The sequence below is a fragment of the Perca fluviatilis genome, chromosome 16, assembly GCF_010015445.1.
Source record: "Perca fluviatilis chromosome 16, GENO_Pfluv_1.0, whole genome shotgun sequence".
Taxonomy (NCBI): domain Eukaryota; kingdom Metazoa; phylum Chordata; class Actinopteri; order Perciformes; family Percidae; genus Perca; species Perca fluviatilis.
This window is the reverse complement of record NC_053127.1, coordinates 5,461,504-5,481,621: the sequence shown is the minus strand read 5'-3', so window position 1 is coordinate 5,481,621 and position 20,118 is coordinate 5,461,504. Positions and strand designations below refer to the sequence as shown.

The 20,118-nt window shown below is 35.8% G+C and overlaps 1 protein-coding gene across 3 annotated transcripts in view; it reads right to left on the bottom strand.

Annotated features, from left to right (window-relative positions):
* Positions 1 to 408: 408 nt before the first annotated feature.
* Positions 409 to 20,118, bottom strand: part of LOC120544731 (heart- and neural crest derivatives-expressed protein 1-like) — a 20,138-nt gene continuing 428 nt past the window's right edge. Inside the window, exons 1-3 of one of the 3 annotated variants that reach the window (XM_039778682.1) lie at positions 19,453 to 20,118; positions 10,723 to 10,791; positions 410 to 687 (exon numbers count right to left, since the gene is read on the bottom strand). The exon at positions 19,453 to 20,118 is cut by the window's right edge and continues 428 nt beyond it. In XM_039778682.1, the coding sequence (XP_039634616.1) occupies positions 649 to 687; positions 10,723 to 10,791; positions 19,453 to 19,986 (642 nt within the window). In that variant the 5' untranslated portion in view covers positions 19,987 to 20,118 and the 3' untranslated portion in view covers positions 410 to 648. Of the gene's footprint in view, positions 688 to 8,800; positions 10,792 to 19,452 lie in introns of those variants that run through there. The other 2 variants (XM_039778685.1, XM_039778683.1) reach the window with 2 other exon arrangements.

Genomic DNA, 20,118 nt, shown 5'->3' with positions numbered 1-20,118 from the left:
CATAGTATAACATGTTGAAAAAAGTCATAAAAATAATAGTATAGTATGTCGAAAAAAGTCATAGTATAGTATGTCAACAAAAGTCATGAAAAAGTCATAGTATAGCATGTTGAAAAAAGTCATAAAAGTCATAGTATAGCATGTTGAAAAAAGTCATAAAAATCATTGTATAGTATGTCGAAAAAAGTCATAGTATAGCATGTTAACAAAAGTCATAAAAAATCATAGTATAACATGTTGAAAAAAGTCATAAAAATAATAGTATAGTATGTCGAAAAAAGTCATAGTATAGCATGTTAACAAAAGTCATAAAAAATCATAGTATAACATGTTGAAAAAAGTCATAAAAATAATAGTATAGTATGTCGAAAAAAGTCATAGTATAACATGTCGAAAAAAGTCATAAAAAAGTCAGTATAGTATGTTGAAAAAAGTCATAAAAAAGTCATAGTATAGTATGTTGAAAAAAGTAATAAAAAGGTGATTGAAGGAACTGTAGGGTGATGTGAAATGGTTCTGGTGGAGTGAGGGTTTGGTGAGCAAACAGAGTCTCGGTCGGAAGACGTCCAGTGATATGGAGCGATGAAGAAGAGCAGGGAGAAGGCAGGGTTTGATGCAACACCAGTGGTCTTTTATTTTCTTTATCATTCAAGGTGATTTTGATTCATTGCATTGCAGGTCTGTGTGCTGCATGAAAGGGAGAACAAAGAGATGACAATATAATTAGACAGTGGTCAATCGACACATAAATCCAACAAAGTATACAAATGAGCAAAGGAGATGTGAGTTTACTACTCGCAACTGCACAGGCTTTAAAAGATAATTCGAACAAACAATCTTTCCACATGGCTGGCAAACAAAGGAGTCCAGTCAGCAGTGCACAGGTTAGCAAAGTGACAGTAAATCATGACAAGGCATAAAAACAAAATCAAATGAAGACGCACACAGGATGCATTGGAGTGCCGGTGGGCCAGTTTAGCTGGTGATCATGTTAACTGGTGATATTTGCATAAAAATCTGTGAATATTCAACAAGGCCCTGCCTACTTTTTAAGAGCGTCCTGCTCTGCCTCCTCCCCTCCAGTGCCAGAGGTTCACATTTTCACTAAGTGTTTGCAAATGAGACAAAATAACGGATATCGCTGAAAACATCACCAGTTGATATTTAATACATGTCAGTTTAAGCATTATCCACACAAATATGACACATACTGTGTGAACGGAAAAAAATAAAACAAAGCAACGCACTACAGATCTAGCTGGGATTCGAACCTTGGATGTCATGGACAAAAGTAGTCAACAGCCTATCTTCTTCATCATCTAAACCACTACACTACACACCACTGCAAAGGTTTTGTGATTTCTTTCTATATATTGGACTTTTATTGGACTTTTCGTCTAATTTAACACAGGTACAACATATGAGAGAAATACTATACTATGACTTTTTATCCCTTTTTCCACATAGTATACTATGACTTTTTTTGACATGCTATACCAGGGGTCACCAACCTTTTCTAAACCGAGAGCTACTTCATGGGTATTGAGTCATACGAAGGGCTACCAGTTTGATACACTCTTCTGAAATAACAAATGTGCTCAGTTTGCCTTTAGTTATATATGATTATTAATGATTAATGATAGTTATATATGATTATTAATGATTAATGATAGTTATATATGATTATTAATGATTAATGATACTCTATCTATGTGAAGACACTGATCATGTTAATGATTCTCACATTAATTATCAACAATTACTTAACAAGGTGGGAAACAGATAATATCAATATTCAATTGTCATTTTTAGAACAGGCCTGAGGGCTACTCATGTGGTCCTTGGGGACTACCTGGTGCCCGCGGGCACCGTGTTGGTGACCTTTTCAACATACTGTACTACGACTTTTTTTTTTACTTTTTCCGACACGCTATACTATGACTTTTTTCAACATACTGTACTATGACTTTTTTATGACTTTTTCGGCATGCATGTTAACAGGTGATATCACAATTTAACATGGGCAAATGCAAGCCTGGAAACAGTAAAGTAGGTTCATCTTTGCCTCACATACCAAAACCTAACTGATGTACAACAAACAGGCATGACCCTCACCTAACCCGTTATTCTGTTTTGGGGTAAAAAATGAAACACGTCAGTCATGCACAAATGTGATCATTTATCATTGTTATTGTGGGCCATCTCATACGAAGAATGTGTAGGTCTATCTCAGCACTAACAGTCTCTTTCAACCTGTGCCACAAGTCAACTGATTATAGTTGTGTTTAATTACATTTCATAGAGGGGCAGAAGCAGCGCAGAACGCTCTGAAAAAGTAGGCAGGGCCTTGTTGAATATTCACAGATTTTATGCAAATATCACCAGTTAACATGATCACTAGCTAAACTGGCCCACCGGCAGAGAGTGCAAAGGATGAGCCAAAGGATTCACAAACAATTTATAGACAACAGGTGAGGTGGGCGTGGTCAGGTGGTAGGTGGCAAAAGTATCCTCTTGTGTCCAACTGGCAGATTCAACACATTCATTCCCGAAGTGAATTGAAAGAGCGAAATGGAATGGAAGTAGTCTTTTCAGTCATAGTATAGCATGTCGAAAAAAGTTATAAAAAGGTCATAGTACAGTATGTTGAAAGAGTGAAAAAAGTCATAGTATAGCATGTCTAAAAAGTCATAAAAGGGTCATAGTCTAATATGTCGAAAAAAGTCGTAGTATAGTATGTCGAAAAAGGTCATAGAAAAAGGTGATAGTATAGAATGTCAAAAAAAGTCATAGTATACTAGGTGGAAAAAGGGATAAAAAAGTCATAGTATAGTATGTTGAAAAAAGTCATGAAAAGGTCATAAAAGTGCACAGCAACTTGCTGGTGCTTGTTGTATCATTGTTTACCACTGAGCTAACATGCCTTCAACATAGTATAGCATGTCAAAAAAGTCATTAAAGGGTCATAGTATAGTATGTTGAAAAAAGTCATAGTATAGGATGTCGATAAAAGTAATAAAAAATACATAGTGTAGTAAGTTGAAAAAAATCATAAAAATGTCATAGTATAGTGTGTTAAAAAAGTCATAATATATATATATATTATGTTTCAAAAGTCATAAAACAGTCATAGTATGTCGAAAAAAGTCATAAAAGGGTCATATTATAGCATGTCGAAAAAGTCAAAAAAAGTCATTGTATAGTATTTCGAAAAAGTGAAAAAAAATAGTATAGTATGTCGAAAAAATTCATAAAAAATACATAGTATAGTATGTTTCAAAAGTCAAAAAAGTCATAGTATAGTATGTTTCAAAAGTCAAAAAAGTCATAGTATAGCATGTTGAAAAAAGTCAAAAAAAGTCATAGTATAGTATGTTGAAAAAGTTATAAAAAAGTCATAGAAAAGTCTATAGGATGTCGAAAAAAGTCATTGAAAAGGTGATAGTATAGCATGTCGAAAAAGTCATAGTATAGTATGTGGAAAAAGGGATAAAAAGTCATACTATAGTATGTGGAAAAAGAGATTAAAAAAAAAAGTCATAAAAGTGCACAGCAAGTTGCTGGTGCTTGTTGTATCATTGTTAACCACTGAGCTACCATGCCTTCAACATAGTATAGTATGTCGAAAAAAGGCATAGTATAGTATGTCAAAACAAGTCATATATAGCATGTCGAAAAAAGTCATAGTATAGTATGTCAAAACAAGTCATATATAGCATGTCGAAAAAAGTCATAAAAGGGTCATAGTTTAGCATGTCGAAAAAAGTGAAAAAGTCATAATCTAGTATGTCGAAAAAAGTTATAGTATAGTATGTCGAAAAAAGTCATAGTATAGCATGTCAAAAAAAGTCATAAAAGGGTCATAGTATAGCATGTCGAAAAAAGTCATAGTATAGTATGTCGAAAAAAGTCATAGTATAGTATGTTGAAAAAAGTCATAGTATAGCATGTCGAAAAAAGTCGTAGTATAGTATGTCGAAAAAAGTCATAGTATAGCATGTCGAAAAAAGTCGTAGTATAGTATGTCGAAAAAAGTCATAGTATAGCATGTCGAAAAAGTCATAGTATAGCATGTTGAAAAAAGTCATAAAAGGTAATAGTATAGCATGTTGAAAGTCAGTATATTTTTGTGAAAAAAAAGTCATAAATTTAATTAAAAAATTATAATTATGTCGAAAAAAGTCATAATTATAATTGTGAAAAAAATTAAGTAGTATAATTATGTCGAAAAAAAAGTCATAGTATAGCATGTCGAAAAAAAGTCATGTTATAACATGTTGAAAAAAAGTCATAAAAGAGGTCATAGTATATGTTGAAAAAAAAAGTCGTAGTATAGTATGTCGAAAAAAGTCATAGTATAGCATGTCGAAAAAAGTCATAGTATAGCATGTTGAAAAAAGTCATAAAAGGGTCATAGTATAGCATGTTGAAAAAAGTCGTAGTATAGTATGTCGAAAAAAGTCATAGTATAGCATGTCGAAAAAAGTCGTAGTATAGTATGTCGAAAAAAGTCATAGTATAGCATGTCGAAAAAAGTCATAGTATAGCATGTCGAAAAAAGTCATAGTATAGCATGTCGAAAAAAGTCATAGTATAGCATGTTGAAAAAAGTCATAGTATAGCATGTTGAAAAAAGTCATAAAAGGGTCATAGTATAGCATGTTGAAAAAAGTCATAGTATAGTATGTCGAAAAAAGTCATAGTATAGTATGTCGAAAAAAGTCATAGTATAGTATGTCGAAAAAAGTCATAGTATAGCATGTCGAAAAAAGTCATAGTATAGTATGTCGAAAAAAAGTCATAGGTATAGCATGTAGCAATACAGCTTGAAAAGCCCATAGTGACAGCATGTTGAAAAAAGTCATAAAGCTGGTCATAGTATAGCATTGTTGAAAAAGTCATAGTATTAGTATATCGAAAAAACCCATAGTATTAGCATGTCGTAAAAAGCCCATAGTATAATACGTCTAAAAAGTCAGTGCACATAGTATTAGCCATGTCAAAAAGTCGAGATAGCATATCGAAAAAGTCATAGTATAGCATGTCGAAAAAGTCCGTAGCATAGCATGTTGAAAAAAGGTCATAGGCGATTAGGCATAGCATGTTGAAAAAAGTCTGAGTATAAGTATACGTAAAAAAGCCCATAGTATAGCACTACGCCTAAAAAAAGCCCATAGTATAGCATGTTTGAAAAAAAGCTAAGGGTACATAGTGACAGTATGCTGAAAAGCCCGAGTATACATAGTCTAAAAAAGCCCATAGCATAGCACGTCTAAAAAAGACAGAGTATAGCATAGTCTAAAAAAGCCATAGTACAGTACGGTCGAAAAAGTCATAGTATTAGCACGTAAAAAAAAGAGGAGTATAGTATATCGAAAAAACATAAGACAGTTACGTTGAAAAAGCCCAAGCATAGCATGTCTGAAAAAAGCGAGGCATAGCATATCTAAAAAAGCCCAGTCATAGTATAGCCCAAAAAAGTCATAGTATAACATGTTGAAAAAAGTCATGTACATCATAGCGCTATTAAAGGCATAGCCAACAAAAAAGCGTGAGTATTACGTCTAAAAAGTCATAGCATAGCATGTCTAAAAAAAGTCATAGTATAGCATTGCCGAAAAAAGTCATAAAATATCATTAGTATAGCATTGCCGAAAAGCCCAGAGATAGCAATCTAAAAAGCCCATGAGACATACTTACAAAAAGCCCGAGTATACGTAAGCAGTCTGAAAAAAGTCATAGCTATTAGCATAGTCTAAAAAAACGCTGGAATAGTGGCATTGTGTTAGCATGTCAAAAGTCATAGTATAGCATGTCGAAAAAGTCATAGTATAGCTACTGTTGAAAAAAAAAGCTGGTCATAGTATAGCACGTTGAAAAGTCATAGTGATAGCATATCTAAAAAGTCATAGTATAGCATATCGAAAAAGCCAGCATACGTCCAATGCTCATAGTTACGTACCAAAAGTCAGACATATGGCTGGTCGAAAAGCATAGCATTGTGCACGTCGAAAGTCAATAGTACATAGCATGTTTGAAAAAATCACAAAGGAATAGCAAGAAAGACAGCATAGCTAGAAAAAGTACAGAGTGAAGCAGCGTCTAAAAAACATAGCATTAAGCATGTCTAAAAGCCTCACAGCATAGTACCGTCGAACCAAAGGCTGGTCATAGTATAAAGCATGGCTTCAAAAAAAGACCAGAGCATAGCATGTCGAAAGCAAAGACAGTTATCCAAAAAGTCATAGTATGAGCGTCAAAAGCCCATAGTGACAGCATGTCAAAAAAAGTCATAGTGATAAGCATGTCAAAAGCCATAGTATTGATCGTCAGTGCCCATAGTATAGCAGGTCAAGGCTGCGACAGATAGCACAGTCTAAAGACATATAGTATAGCATGTCTAAAAAAGTCGAGTATTAGACATGTCCAAAAAGCCATAGTATAGTATCAGTCCAAAAGCCCAGCATAGATAGCATGTCCAAAAAAGTCCAGAGATAGACGTCATATAGTACATAGATAGCATTAGTACGTAAAAGGATTAGCATAGTGACGGGTCGAAAAAGTGCACATTAGCATAGCACGTCGAAAAAGTCAGCAAGAAAAAACATAATAGCATGTCTAAAAGTACATATTAGCACAGTCGTAAAGGAGGTATGCATAGCATACGCCCAAAAAGACCATAGTATTGAGTATAATGTCCAAAGCAGGTGGAAAGGATACACGTGAAAGCCATAGCATAGTATGTCAGAGCCATACAATAGTATAAGCATAGTCATAGTGACACCATGTCAAAAGGTGATAGTATAGCACGTCTAAAAAAAGTCATATTATAGTATGTCGAAAAAAGTCGTAGTATAGTATGTCGAAAAAAGTCATAGTATAGCATGTTGACAAAAGTCATAAAAGGGTCATAGTATAGCATGTCGAAAAAAGTCATAAAAAAGTCATAAAAGGGTCATAGTATAGTATGTCGAAAAAAGTCATAGTATAGTATGTCAAAAAAAGTCATAAAAAAGTCATAAAAGGGTCATAGTATAGTATGTCGAAAAAAGTCATAAAAGGATCATAGTATTTCATGTCGAAAAAATTCATACAAAGTCATAGTATAGCATGTCGAAAAAAGTCATAGTATAGCATGTCGAAAAAAAGTATTAGTGACAATCGTAAAAAAGTCATAGTATACGCGAAAAAAGTCAATAGTTAGTATGGTCAAAAAAAGATAAAAAGTCATAAAAGGGTCATAGTATAGTATGTCGAAAAAAGTCATAAAAGGATCATAGTATTTCATGTCGAAAAAATTCATACAAAGTCATAGTATAGCATGTCGAAAAAAGTCATAGTATAGCATGTCGAAAAAAGTCATAGTATAGCATGTCGAAAAAAGTCATAGTATAGCATGTCTCGAAAAAGTCATAGTAATATGTCTAAAAGGTCATAAAGTAAAGTATAGTACAGTGCCGGCTAAAAAGCCGTAAGCATGAGTATAGCATGTCGAAAAAAGTCATAGTATAGGGTCAAGCAAAAAGTCATAGTATCAAAAAGTCATAAATAGGGTCATAGTATAGCGCCGAAAAAGTCATATAAGGTCATAGTATAGCATGTCGGAAAAAAAGCTCATAAAAACAGTCATAGCGACGCAAAAAAAAGTATAGTATAGCACTCGAAAAAGTCATAAAAGTCATAGTATAGCATGTCAAAAAAAGTCATAGTATAGCATGTCGAAAAAAAGTCCATAGTATAGCATGTCCAAAAGCCCATGAGATAGTTAGCATGTCGAAAAAAGTCATAGTATAGTATGTCGAAAAAGTCCATAAAAGGGTCATAGTATAGCATGTCGAAAAAGTCGGAGTATAGCATGTCGAAAAAAGTCATAGTCATAGTATGTCAAAAAGTCATAGTATAGTATGTCGAAAAAAGTCATAAAAGGGTCATAGTATAGCATGTCGAAAAAGTCATAAAAGGGTTATAGTATAGCATGTCGAAAAAAGTCATAAAAAAGTCATAGTATAGTATGTCAAAAAAAGTCATAGTATAGCATGTCAAAAAAAGTCATAAAAAAGTCATAGTATAGCATGTCAAAAAAAGTCATAGTATAGTATGTCGAAAAAAGTCATAAAAAAGTCATAGTATAGCATGTCAAAAAAAGTCATAGTATAGTATGTCGAAAAAAGTCATAAAAAAGTCATAGTATAGCATGTCGAAAAAAGTCATAAAAAAGTCATAGTATAGCATGTCAAAAAAAGTCATAGTATAGCATGTCGAAAAAAGTCATAAAAAAGTCATAGTATAGCATGTCAAAAAAAGTCATAGTATAGTATGTCGAAAAAAGTCATAAAAGGGTCATAGTATAGCATGTCGAAAAAAAATTTAACGTTTGAATGACTTCTGTATGTGAAGGTATGTACAGTAGGAGTAACCTGTAGAAGTGGAAGATGCCTGAAGAGGTGTTATAGATGGTTCCATTGACTTTCAATGTAAAAAAGAATTGAAAAAAGCTTAATACCTTCAAAAATATAATTAGTAGGAAAAAGTTGAATACAAGCATAAATGTTCTTAAAGAGCTGAACATTTTGATGTTTGAATGTTTTTTATAGCTGAAAGTATGCAAAAGTAGTAGGCAACTGAAAAGTGAATAAAAATACCGTGAATGCTGCTGAATCAGTGTTCACACCATCATTTTTAAATGATGTGATTCTTTGATTTATGTCCAGAAATGTTCAAGTGATTTATTTTTTCCATTGATCATAACTGTTATCGTAGAAAAAGCAAGAAAATAAAAACACCTTCACTACAGCTGGAGTGACTTAAAATAATTCATTTATTTACGTAACTATATATAACTTCACAATCAATGTACATTTCCATCAACATTTCGCACAGAAATAAAGCTTTTATCCCTTTTTAGTTTTAGTGTTTTTTTAACATGTCGGAAACTCTCAGAACAGACAGTGACTTTAATTTTTGAGGTAGATTCAGTAAATTCAATAATTCTCTACAAGAAACATCAACAACAGCCGGCAGTTATATAGTTTACAGTCTGAGTTTCTTTCTTTGTGACAGTTCTCTATCGTAAGAAGAATATCTCTCAGAGAACCAAGGTTACAACGTAACCGAGCGATCTGACTGGGAATGATGGATTAATGTTATTTAAAATATTATGACTGCGGGATGAAACAGTGAGCAAATAAAAATAAAACTTTCCCCTCAAAAATGTGTTTCCTCTGGGACAGAAATTATTTCTACATTCATTTTCATTTCATTTACATGACATGACATTAAAAAGATAGTTTTTCTTTTCTTATCTTTTTTTGTATTTGAAGTATAGGAACGTTGAGTCTAACTAACTGCGTGCCAATCACTGCTCATGCACACGCATTCATTCTCCCTTGTGGGGGGAGGGGCTTAGGAGACCGTTTTGAGCTTTAGCAGAAAGGGGGCGAGGGACTGAGAAGTTTTAGATGTTCAAATTTTTTGGCGAAGTCCTGGATCTTCACAATCCTACCTACTGCACCTTTAAATTAAACATTGAAGCGGGACTCTGCATTTTGGTGAGATTACTGCCAAGGAACTAGAAAATGTTCACATTTAAGAAGCTGGAATCAGAAAATTTTTCAGAAAACTTTTACTTTTCATAAAAAATTACTCAAACCGATTAATTTAATAAACAACTCATCAATTAATCTTTGCAGCTCTGAAAAAAAATATAATGAAAAAAGTCAAAAACAACTTAATGTTTGCACTTTTAGTAGGCCTAGCGTTCCACGACATTTACTCCACTTGACATGTGTTGTAATGTATTCATTTTCTGCTCCACCGCCACTCGACGCCAGATAAAAACACATTTTTTAGGGGAGACAGATGTTGTTTTCGGACACATGTGGCAACATCTGGTCTACAGTACGGAGGGGGCTGGAACATCAAAACATCAAAAAGCAGAAATACCACAAATATCAAACACCTACAGTCACTCAGAGACCGCACCGTCTCCGTCATGTGGTCCTTTCATTCTCTCTCTCGCTCTCTCTCTCGCTCTCTCTCGCTCTCTCTCTCTCTCTCTCTCTCTCTCTCTCTCCGTGTTTTGGTTCAGTCAGTCAGTGGTTTGTTTTCAATCTGATTTGAATCCAGAGTCTGAGAGGAGGGTTTTCTTTAGGGTTAGGGTCCGGGAGGAGGCTTTTCTTCCGGATTAGGGTCCGGGAGGAGGCTTTTTTTTAGGGTTAGGGTCTGGGAAAAGGGTCAGGGTCCGGGAGGAGGGTTTTTGTTAGGGTTAGGGTCTGGTAAGAGAGGTCAGAGTCTTGGAGGAGGGTTTTTGTTAGCGTTCAGGTCCGGGAGGAGGGTTTTTGTTAGGGTTAGGTTCTGGGAAAAGGGTCAGGGTCTCGGAGGAGGGTTTTTGTTAGGGTTAGGATCTGGGAAGAGGGTCAGGGTCTTGGAGGAGGCTTTTCTTTAGGGTAAGCGCCCGGGAGGAAGGTTTTTGTTAGGGTTCAGGTCCGGGAGGAGGGGTTTTGTTAGGGTTCAGGTCCGGCAGGAGGGGTTTTGTTAGGGTTAGGGTCTGGGAAAAGGGTCAGGGTCTGGGAGGAGGGTTTTTGTTAGAGTTAGGGTCTGGGAGGAGGGTCAGGGTCCGGGAGGAGGGTCAGGGTCTGGGAGGAGTCTTTTCTTTTGGGTCAGGGTCTCGGAGGAGGGTTTTTGTTAGGGTTAGGGTCACTGGTTGAGCTCCAGAGCCCAGACCTGCTGCGGCCAACCGGTCCGACCCTTCGCCTTCTTGCCGGCTTCCAGAGACTCGTGCAGTCCGTCAGTCTGGGACAGAACAAACAGAATCATCATCATCATCATCATCATCAGTAAGTACAAGTTAAATTACCGGTATAAAAATTCTTCTCAAGTAAAAGTTAAAATTATGATAATAAAAAACAAAAAATCAATTTTAAGTTCTTCAAGTTAGAGTTTGCATTTTGAAGCATCTTTTTTAAAAAGCTGGATTGAAAACTTAAGATTGCACAATAGGTGTCCCCGCTGTCTTTAGGTGGTTTTTGCCTTTCCAAATGTTATCGAGCCAAATGGATCGTATTCTGACAGTGAAACATTGGCCATTTTAGACCCTTTTTAGGGAACTTAGTGCTTCAAGTTCAAGTTTGCGAACTTGTCTGTTAGTGACAGAGGACAGACAATGACAGGTTCGAAGGGCTTGAAACAGGTTTAATATCCTCTGTGTCTGTCGCCGATGCCATGCACCTGTAACCCAGTCAAGGAAAGGGTCAACAGAAACGTAGTGGTGGCCAATCAGAGGAGGTTGTGCCAGACTCTCACCTGAGTCTCTATCTGATCTGTCAGAGGGAGAGCAGGAGATGGTTGCGAAGTTTAACGTTGGTAGTCCACCAGAGAAGAAGTCGGTCATTTCACGGCGCAGTAGAACCCAAATTGAAACGTAAGCAACTAAAGTCCAGTTCAGACCAAAGAACTTCTGACTTGTAATCTTTTTGTACCTGGATATATCATGTGTTGTGTCTAAATATCAATCTGGATAACGTTAGTGATAGTGAGATACTTGCTAAGTTTGCATTTCTAGTGATGATAAAACTTTAGCAAGGCACTGTATCCATGTCACATTCTCATTAGGGGGCTGAGCCCCCCCTAAAGGTCTGATCCTAGCTTCGCCCCTGCTTTTGTCACTTCTCATTACAGAAACAGTCATAATCACAAATTATTATTTTGTTCAATACTGAAATCACGATGATGTGACACGATTATATCGACTTTTCGGAGAGATGCAATGAAATGACACGTCGCATTTATTGAAGTTAAAAGAACAGTCAATAACACTCAAAGTGGGACATTTCCCTTTAATCCTTGGGAACTTTTTTGAATTCCCCTTAAAATAAATAACATAAGAAAACTATTCCAACGTTGTCTGAGTGAGTTCAGCCTTCGGGAGAGGCGGAAGATCACGAGACAAAGATAAGAGTTTACTTGCAAAACGGTAATGTGCAAAATAATCGTTTTTCTGGTTTCGTTAGGAGCCAAAATTTACAATCATCAAGAGGCTAAGTTTACGCCTCTCTGAGAGCCTCTTTAAATAAAGTCTTAAAAAGTCCTACAAACATATCTATGTGTGTTTTGTTTCTACTTTTCTATTTTTTATTGTTATTCTAACATTTGTATGATTTTCTCAGCACCTTCGTGCTTCTTTGTGAAGCCTTTGGTCAGCTGACGCTGTGTTTAAATGTGCTCTAGAAATAAACTTTACTTACTTACTTCCTTACTATATGATGCATGCTGGATTTGTCACTTTTTCCCCAAATTATTCATTGCAAAAACATGAGCAATAACAAATAACAATATACCGATATATCAGGGCTAAAATACACGCAGTGTAGTGAGAGTTAGAGTTGGAGTTGTTGTTGGAGTCGGCTGCAAAAAAAGTCCCCCAAAAAAGTGAAAAAGCGATGTGCACAAATGAGAATTAAAATGCTTTAACTGTCTCAAGTTTTGTTAATCCTTATGTTGTCTTCTCGTCGACCATGAACTTAAATTGTAAACTATCTATTTTTGTCAATTTTTCCAACGTTTTTGTCACTTTTTAACACTTTTTTGTTACTTTTTTTGACGCTTTCTTTTATTCATGGTATAAATAAACCTAGTTCTTATGACATTAGACCTAATTTTTAAGTTAAAAAAAATAGCAGAAATTATGATTTATTTTGCCTAATAGTTAAGATCAGAGGATGTTGAGGGAATCACAGACTGGTATTTGTCAAAGTTTAGTCAGGATATACTGTTTTGAAACCATTGAAACTTGTATTTTAATGCTATACAATAGAATAAAAACACCCAAAATTCTACGAAATGAATCATTGATTTTACCTGCAAAGATCGTTCCATGCATATAGTTATTTTTGGCCAATTTAGTTTTTTTAAGGGCATTTTAGGCCTTTATTTTGACAGGATAGATGAAGACATGAAAGGAGAGAGAGAGAGAGAGGGGGAATGACATGCAGCAAACCCTCGGCGTCGAGGAGTAAACCGCTATATATGTGCGCCTGCTCTACCGACTGAGCTAACCGGCCACATGGCCAATTTAGTTTAAAAAAAGAGAAGACATATGACCCGAGGACAACACAAAAAAGAAAAAGAAGAGAAGGGAGTGTTTGGAGACTTGACACACACTCGGGTGTTTATTAGGTGGGACTTTGGGAATTCAGCAGCGAAAATAATGGACTTATGTCAGCATATCAGTTATCTGCATGTTGGAGTTTATTTATAGAGCGACACAACCTAGAGAAAGAGACAAGAAGGTTTTGGTTGCTGGTGACACAGACGGGCGACATCTGGGAACTAAAACCTCTCTCGGGTTGTCCTCCCGTACACATACAACTCCTGGTTTTTCTGGCTCAAAATAAAAATACAAAAATTGTACATTTTGGTCATCTTCTTAGACACTTCTGTCACTTTATGTTCCGAGTTTTTTTTTTGTTATAATAATAATGGATACTTTATTAATCCCGCAAGGGGAAACTACAACGTTTTCACTCCGTTATTATACACACTAATGGAGAGATGTCAGAGTGAAGGACTCAGCTGTCAACGGAAAGGCGCACCAAACAGTCGGGGGTTCAGTGCCTTGCTCAAGAGCACCTTGGCAGTGCCCAGGAGGTGAAGTGGCACCTCTCCAGCTACCAGTCCACCATCACACTTTTGGTCTGTACGGGGACTTGAACCAGCGACCCTCCGGTTCTCAGCCCAACTCCCTACTGACCGAGCTACTGCCACCCCCAGCTTTGACTTTTTTGCCGAAATTTTTGACACATTTTTTTCAAAGTTTGTCATTTTCGAAGCTTTTTTTTTGACATTTTCCGTAACAAGTTTTTTTATCAGTTTTTTCAACGTTTTTTCAAAATCCAAAATGCTAAAAATTGAATAAAAACCCCCCAAATTTCTGATTTAGAAACTTTTTGAAAATGGGTCAAATCAGAACCGAGGACAACATGTTGTTGTGTGTTTATTCAACGTTTTTGTGTATTTTTTTCAACGCTTTGGTGACTTATTTTCACTGTTTTTCGTGACTTTTTCAATGTTTTGGGAACATTTTCTTGACGTTTTTGCCGCTTTTTCTAAAGTTTGTAGGTCTTCTTTCAGTGTTTTTGTTGCTTTTCATAACGCTTGTCGTTTTTTTACATTGTCAGCGCTTATTTCTACGTCCCATATTTTCTGTTATAAAAACAAACTTTGAAAAAGAAAAGAAGAAGAAGCAACATATTTTTCGTGAGTGTTTGGAGAGGTTTAGAGCACAGACTTTACTCCCACTCGGATGTTTTATTATTAGCTGTGATTTGGGGAATTCAGCAGCTAAAAAAACCAAAAAAAACGGACCAATAGGATATGTTGTTGTATTTGTTATTGTTGGAGTTGTTGTTGTAAAAAAGTTTTTAAAAAATGACAAAACATTTTTTTTTTTAAGTGACAAGAACATTTTTGCTGGCTACACGGACAAATAAAAACTGGTTTATAACTGTCTCAAGTTTGATTAAAAGGAAGATTTTTTGGGGGGAGTGTTTGGAGAGGTTAAACACACACACACGTTACACACACTCGCGTGTTCATCGGGGGTGATTTGGGGAATTCAGAGGGGAGAATAATGGACTCATGTTAGCATAATTATTTCATTTGTCTTCCCGTCCACCAGGAACTAGTTATCCTTGCAGGTCAAAATAGAAAAATGAACATTTTTTGTCACTTTTTTAATGTTTTTTTTTTAATTCATGGTGAATAAACCTAGTTTATATGATATTATACCAAATGTTGGAGTTAAAAAAAAGCAGACGTTATGGATTATTTTGCCTAATAGTTAAAGTCAGAGGACGTTGAGTGAGTCACACTGTCTAGTTTAGTTGTGAAACCATTTAAAAAAAAAATATTTCAAATAGAGCTATAGCGTGATATGAGACTAGATATCGTCTTAGATTTTGGATATCGTAATACAGTGATATGACATAAGTGTCTTTTCCTGGTTCTAAAGGCTGCATTACAGTAAAGTGATGTACTTTTCTGAACTTCCCAGACTGCTGTAACTGTTCTATTATTTGCCTTTACCCACTTAGTCATTATATCAACATTACTGATGATTATTTATCAAAAATCTCATTGTGTAAATATGTTGTACCAATAGCACCAATAGTCAACACTACAATATGGTTGCGGTATCGATATCGAGGTATTTGGTCAAAGATATCGTGAGGTTTGATTTTCTCCATATCGCCCAGCCCTAATTTCAAAGGCTATAACAGTGAATAAAACACCTCAAATGTAATGCAAGTCGTCATTAATTTTACCTGCAAAGGACCTCCGTACACCCATACACCCATGTTATATGTGGTTCAAAGAAGCCCATAATTCATAATAAATAATAAAAAACTGGACTTCAGTTTGGTTTTAAAGTTGCGCACATCAAATCAAAACATATACATGTTTCGAGAAGATATATGAATATATATATATATATATATATATATATCTTCTATATATATCTATATATATATAGATAGATAAATATACATGTTTATAATTAGTTTTTTTAACTTAGTAGGCATTACAATTATGTGAATAAACAGTACATATATTACATTTTTTACTAGATGCAAAATAGGTTATACTAAAAATATAAAGTTCTAAAATATAATTCAGGCTGGGTTTTTTTTCATCACTTTGTTGTCTAACTTTTTATGTTTTTCATAATTTACGACAAACAACAACAGACCTCAGGTGGTAATAAAATGATTATCAGGAATAATACATTTAAAAAAAAGACCATTTGGGCTCCTAACGATCACATAAACAATCCTAAAAAAACTCATCCCGAAAACTGATTTTTGCACGTTTTACGTTTGGCGATGAATTCTCATTTTTGTCTCAATTTCTGAATAAATGATTGCTTGCGTAATGGTCTGATCTGCTGCTTTAGGTCCCATCCTATACGCACCTGCCCGACCAAAAGAGGTGCGCAAAAAAAATTCAATTTCGGAATTTCAAACAGGAAAAAGTATTAAAAGTACTCTTTTAACTTCAATAAATGCTTTCCAAAAGTCAAATCAGCGATCCTGACCTCATCACTGACCGAAATCATATTTGTGATTATGATTTGTAATGGAGCTACTGTAGCTTATATTTAGGATACGTTGGCTTCAAATTAGAACTGAATGAAAGGCTGTTTGATTCCAGCTCTGTATCCCTCCTGTTGTCCTCGGGGACAATGTGATGTCATCAGTGGCCGGGTTGGCTCAGCGGGGTGGAACAGGCGCACATGCAGCCTACTGAGAGGCTTATGCCTCGACGCAGAGGTCCAGGGCTGGAGTCCGACCTGTGACGATTTCCTGCATGTCTTCCCCCTTTCTCTCTCTCCCTCTCTCTCCCCTTTCTCACCTAGCTGTCCTGTCAAAATAAAGGCAGAAAAGCCCCCAAAAAATAATCTAAAAAAAATCTCTCATCAGAGTCATTCAACGTTATAACATTTGGGGAGAAAAGATAGATAGAGGAACGTTAAAAAAAAAATTGTTACAAAAAATCGGCAAAAACGTCTGAAAAAGTGACAAAATAAAACGACGAAATGTTTAAAAAAATATATATATAATAATAATTTCTAGATTTTAAATTGTGACCCAGAGAAGCCAACCCCGTGCACGGTCAACCGGGACGACGCCACATGCACTCCCACCAACAGCTGTTTTCGGTTTGGAGTTATTTTAATAATGTGAAAGTTTGGGAGTTTTTATATTTCCCTTATAGGCTATGTTTGGTTTCAACTTCCGTCCTTTACGTGATGATTTTATATTTAGGTTTTTTAAACAGATCAAAATCAGCCTCCAGTTTGATCATATGATAATCTCTCATGTTTGTTCAAAGTTTTTTTTAAAAGTGTTTTTATATCAGAAAATATGGGACGTCGGTTATGCGCCGAAAATGTAAAAAAGTTATAAATAAATAAAAAACGACAAAACGTTAAAAAAAGCAATAAAAGAAGATGAAAAAAATAAATAAAAATAAAACACGGTGAAAACGCACCAAAAACCCCGTCAAAAATAAGCACCCAAAATATTGAAAAAGTGACAGAAAAATTGGGGACAACGCGAAAAAAAAAAACGTCAGAAAAAGCGACTAAAATGTTAAAAAAAAAAGTGACCAAAAAAAAAACAATAAATGTAAATTACCAAAGTTAGATAAGAGAGATAGTGTTGACGGGGAGACAACCTCAAACTAACAACTGTTTGGAGTCATTTTCATTATTAAGAAACTACAGATCTTTAAAAATAAAAAATGCTGTTATATATATATATATATATATATATATATATATATATATATATATATATATATATATATATATTCAGCCTCTAGCCTTAACGTGATGTTTTTATATTTAGAGTTCGTTTTTTTAAACTCGGATTAATCAAAGCACATCTTACAATTCCACCTTAACATGTTTTTATATTCAGAAATTTGTTTTTTTTAAAACAGATCAAATGAAATATTTCAGGCCTTCAGATTTTATAAATTACTTAAACTATGAAACTTACACTAACACTAAACACACAAAAATATTGATATCATTTCATATAAATGAGGTTTCTTGACCATAAATTCGAAAGAATATATATATATATATATTTATAGTGTAAAACTAGTGGTACTGCATTGGTGTGAGTGGTGTGTACGGTATACTGATGGAAGAAAAGGTGAAAAAAAGCGTCAAAAAAGACCTCAAAACTCGGATTAATCAGAGCACATCTTTACAATTCCACCTTAACATGTTTCATATTTCATACGTTTGGTTTTTAAAACAGATCAAATGAAATATATTGAGGCCTTAGGACTCAGAAACTTAAACTAAATGAACTCTTTGACGTTCGGAGTTGTTTGGATTCATCTACAGTCACCTTAAAGTTATGTTTTATCAGATTTGATTTAACTTTATTGTCACTGTGCAAAGTAACAAGTGCAAAGACAGCGAAACGCAGTTTGCAAGAGCAGAAAAGTGCTATGTGATGTAGGAAGTATAGACAGGACGAGAAATATATACATATATGGCTATGGCTATGGCTATGTAATATGAACAGCGTGTGAACAACATGTACCGATATGTGCATGTTGTTCATACATTATTCATATTTTAGGTTTTATTTTTTTAAACTGATAAATCAGAGCACATCTTTAGAGTCCACCTTAAATGATGTCTCTTCAGGAACATTCCCTCCTTCTTTTCTTTTCTTTTTGAAATGACTCTTGAATGAAGACTTGAACTAATAACTGTTTCCGTTTGGAGTTATTTAATTATTTTTTTTTCAACTTTCGACCCGTTTGCAAAGACTTTCTATATCACAACTATGACAAAAGAATGTTTGAAAAAAAGTGACAAATGTTTGGGGGGAAATAAGCTACAAAAACGCAGGGAAACAAATCGACAAAAATATATATTATTTTTTTAAAACGCTGAAAAAAAGAGACCAGAAAAAATCGGAAAAAGTGACACAAAACTTGGAAGAAAGTGTGTGGAGGAAAACATCGATAAAAGCGACAAAAAAAACTTGTTAAAAACTGACAAAAACATAATTTAAAAAAACGCCAAAAAAGTGACAAAAAAATTGGAAAGAAAGTGACAGAAACGTCGAGAAAAGTGTAGAAAAAGAACAACTAAATGTTGAAATTTCGACCCAGAAAAGCACAAAGTTGCAGGGCGACGCAACTCTGTTGCTCCCAGGTAGGAAATGAAAATGAACCCTTTTTAGACCCTTTCTTTTTTTAAATGTTTCTATCGATTTCTTCTTTTTTTTCAAGATTCCCTTCTTTTTTGTTGCGCTTTTTGTCACTCTACCACCGGACTCACCACCAACATCCACTTATTACCGCTAGTTGTACACTTATTGTGGAATTCATAATCAAAAAAACTCATTAATGTGAAATTATACCTCATTTTTTTAAGTTCAAAAGCATCTGAAAAGATGGAACTGTAACTATAGTTAGGATTGAGTGGATTACAGTTTAGTCAGGACGCTGTTTAGAAAGCGGGAGATTTCACAGTTTTTTCAAATGCTATAAAATATTAAATAAAAAAAATAAAAAATAATTCTACGAAAGTAAGTGAACAGATCCTAAATTTGACCTGCGGAAAGAGCGCTGTACGGAACCATCCGGGTTATTTTGGGGTTGCAATTTGGTTGAAAGAAACCCAAATGTCTGATGCGGAAACGTTGAAAACGGGTCAAATTTAACCCAAGGACAATGAGGGTTATATACCACCTTAAAATTATGTTGTTGTTTTTTACAAATATTATAAAATAACCTAGTATTTTAGGCTATTCCCTATTATTTTAGGCTATTTCCTATTATTTTAGGCTATTATCCTGCAGCGTTGACTCAAAAACTAACAACTGTTTGAGTTATTTTGGATTCATTTCTAGCGTCGGGACTTACCGGCTCCCGTTTCCTTTTCAGGTCCCGGTTTTCATATTTCTTAATCTCGGCCTTGAAGCCCTCGGCCTCGCCGGAGTCCTTGTCCAGCACGTCCATCAGGTAGGCGATGTAGCTGGTCGCGAGGCGCAGCGTTTTAATCTTGGACAGCTTGGTGTCCGCGGGCACGTTGGGGATGCACTCCCGCAGCTCCGCGAACGCCGTGTTGATGCTCTCCGTCCGGCGGCGCTCCTTCTTCGGCCCCGACGTCCTCCGCTTCCCGGCCCCGCCCTGGAGCGCCTCCAGCCGGGCGTCGTGCAGCGCCGCGGCCCCGGGCCCCGCGGCCCCACCACCACCGTGCTCCCCGGCCGCGTACTGCGCCTGCAGCGGGAAGTCCAACCCGGACTGCGGCGGAGGCTGCGGCTCGCCGTGGTTCAGCACCCAGCTCTGGAAGTACGGCGCGTCCTGGTGACACCGCTGCACGAACGGGAAGGGCTCGTGCATCAGGTGGTGGTGGGGGTGCGGGTGGTGGTGCTGGTAGCCCCCGATCAGGTTCATGTTGAGCCGGATCGCAGACGCTGCTGTTGCTGTTGTTGTCGTGAAAAAACTCCGCTCTGCTTTCTCTGACAATTCAAATAACTCACAGGCTCGATATGAAAGCTCATATGTTGAGGTTAAGCCCCCCCCAAC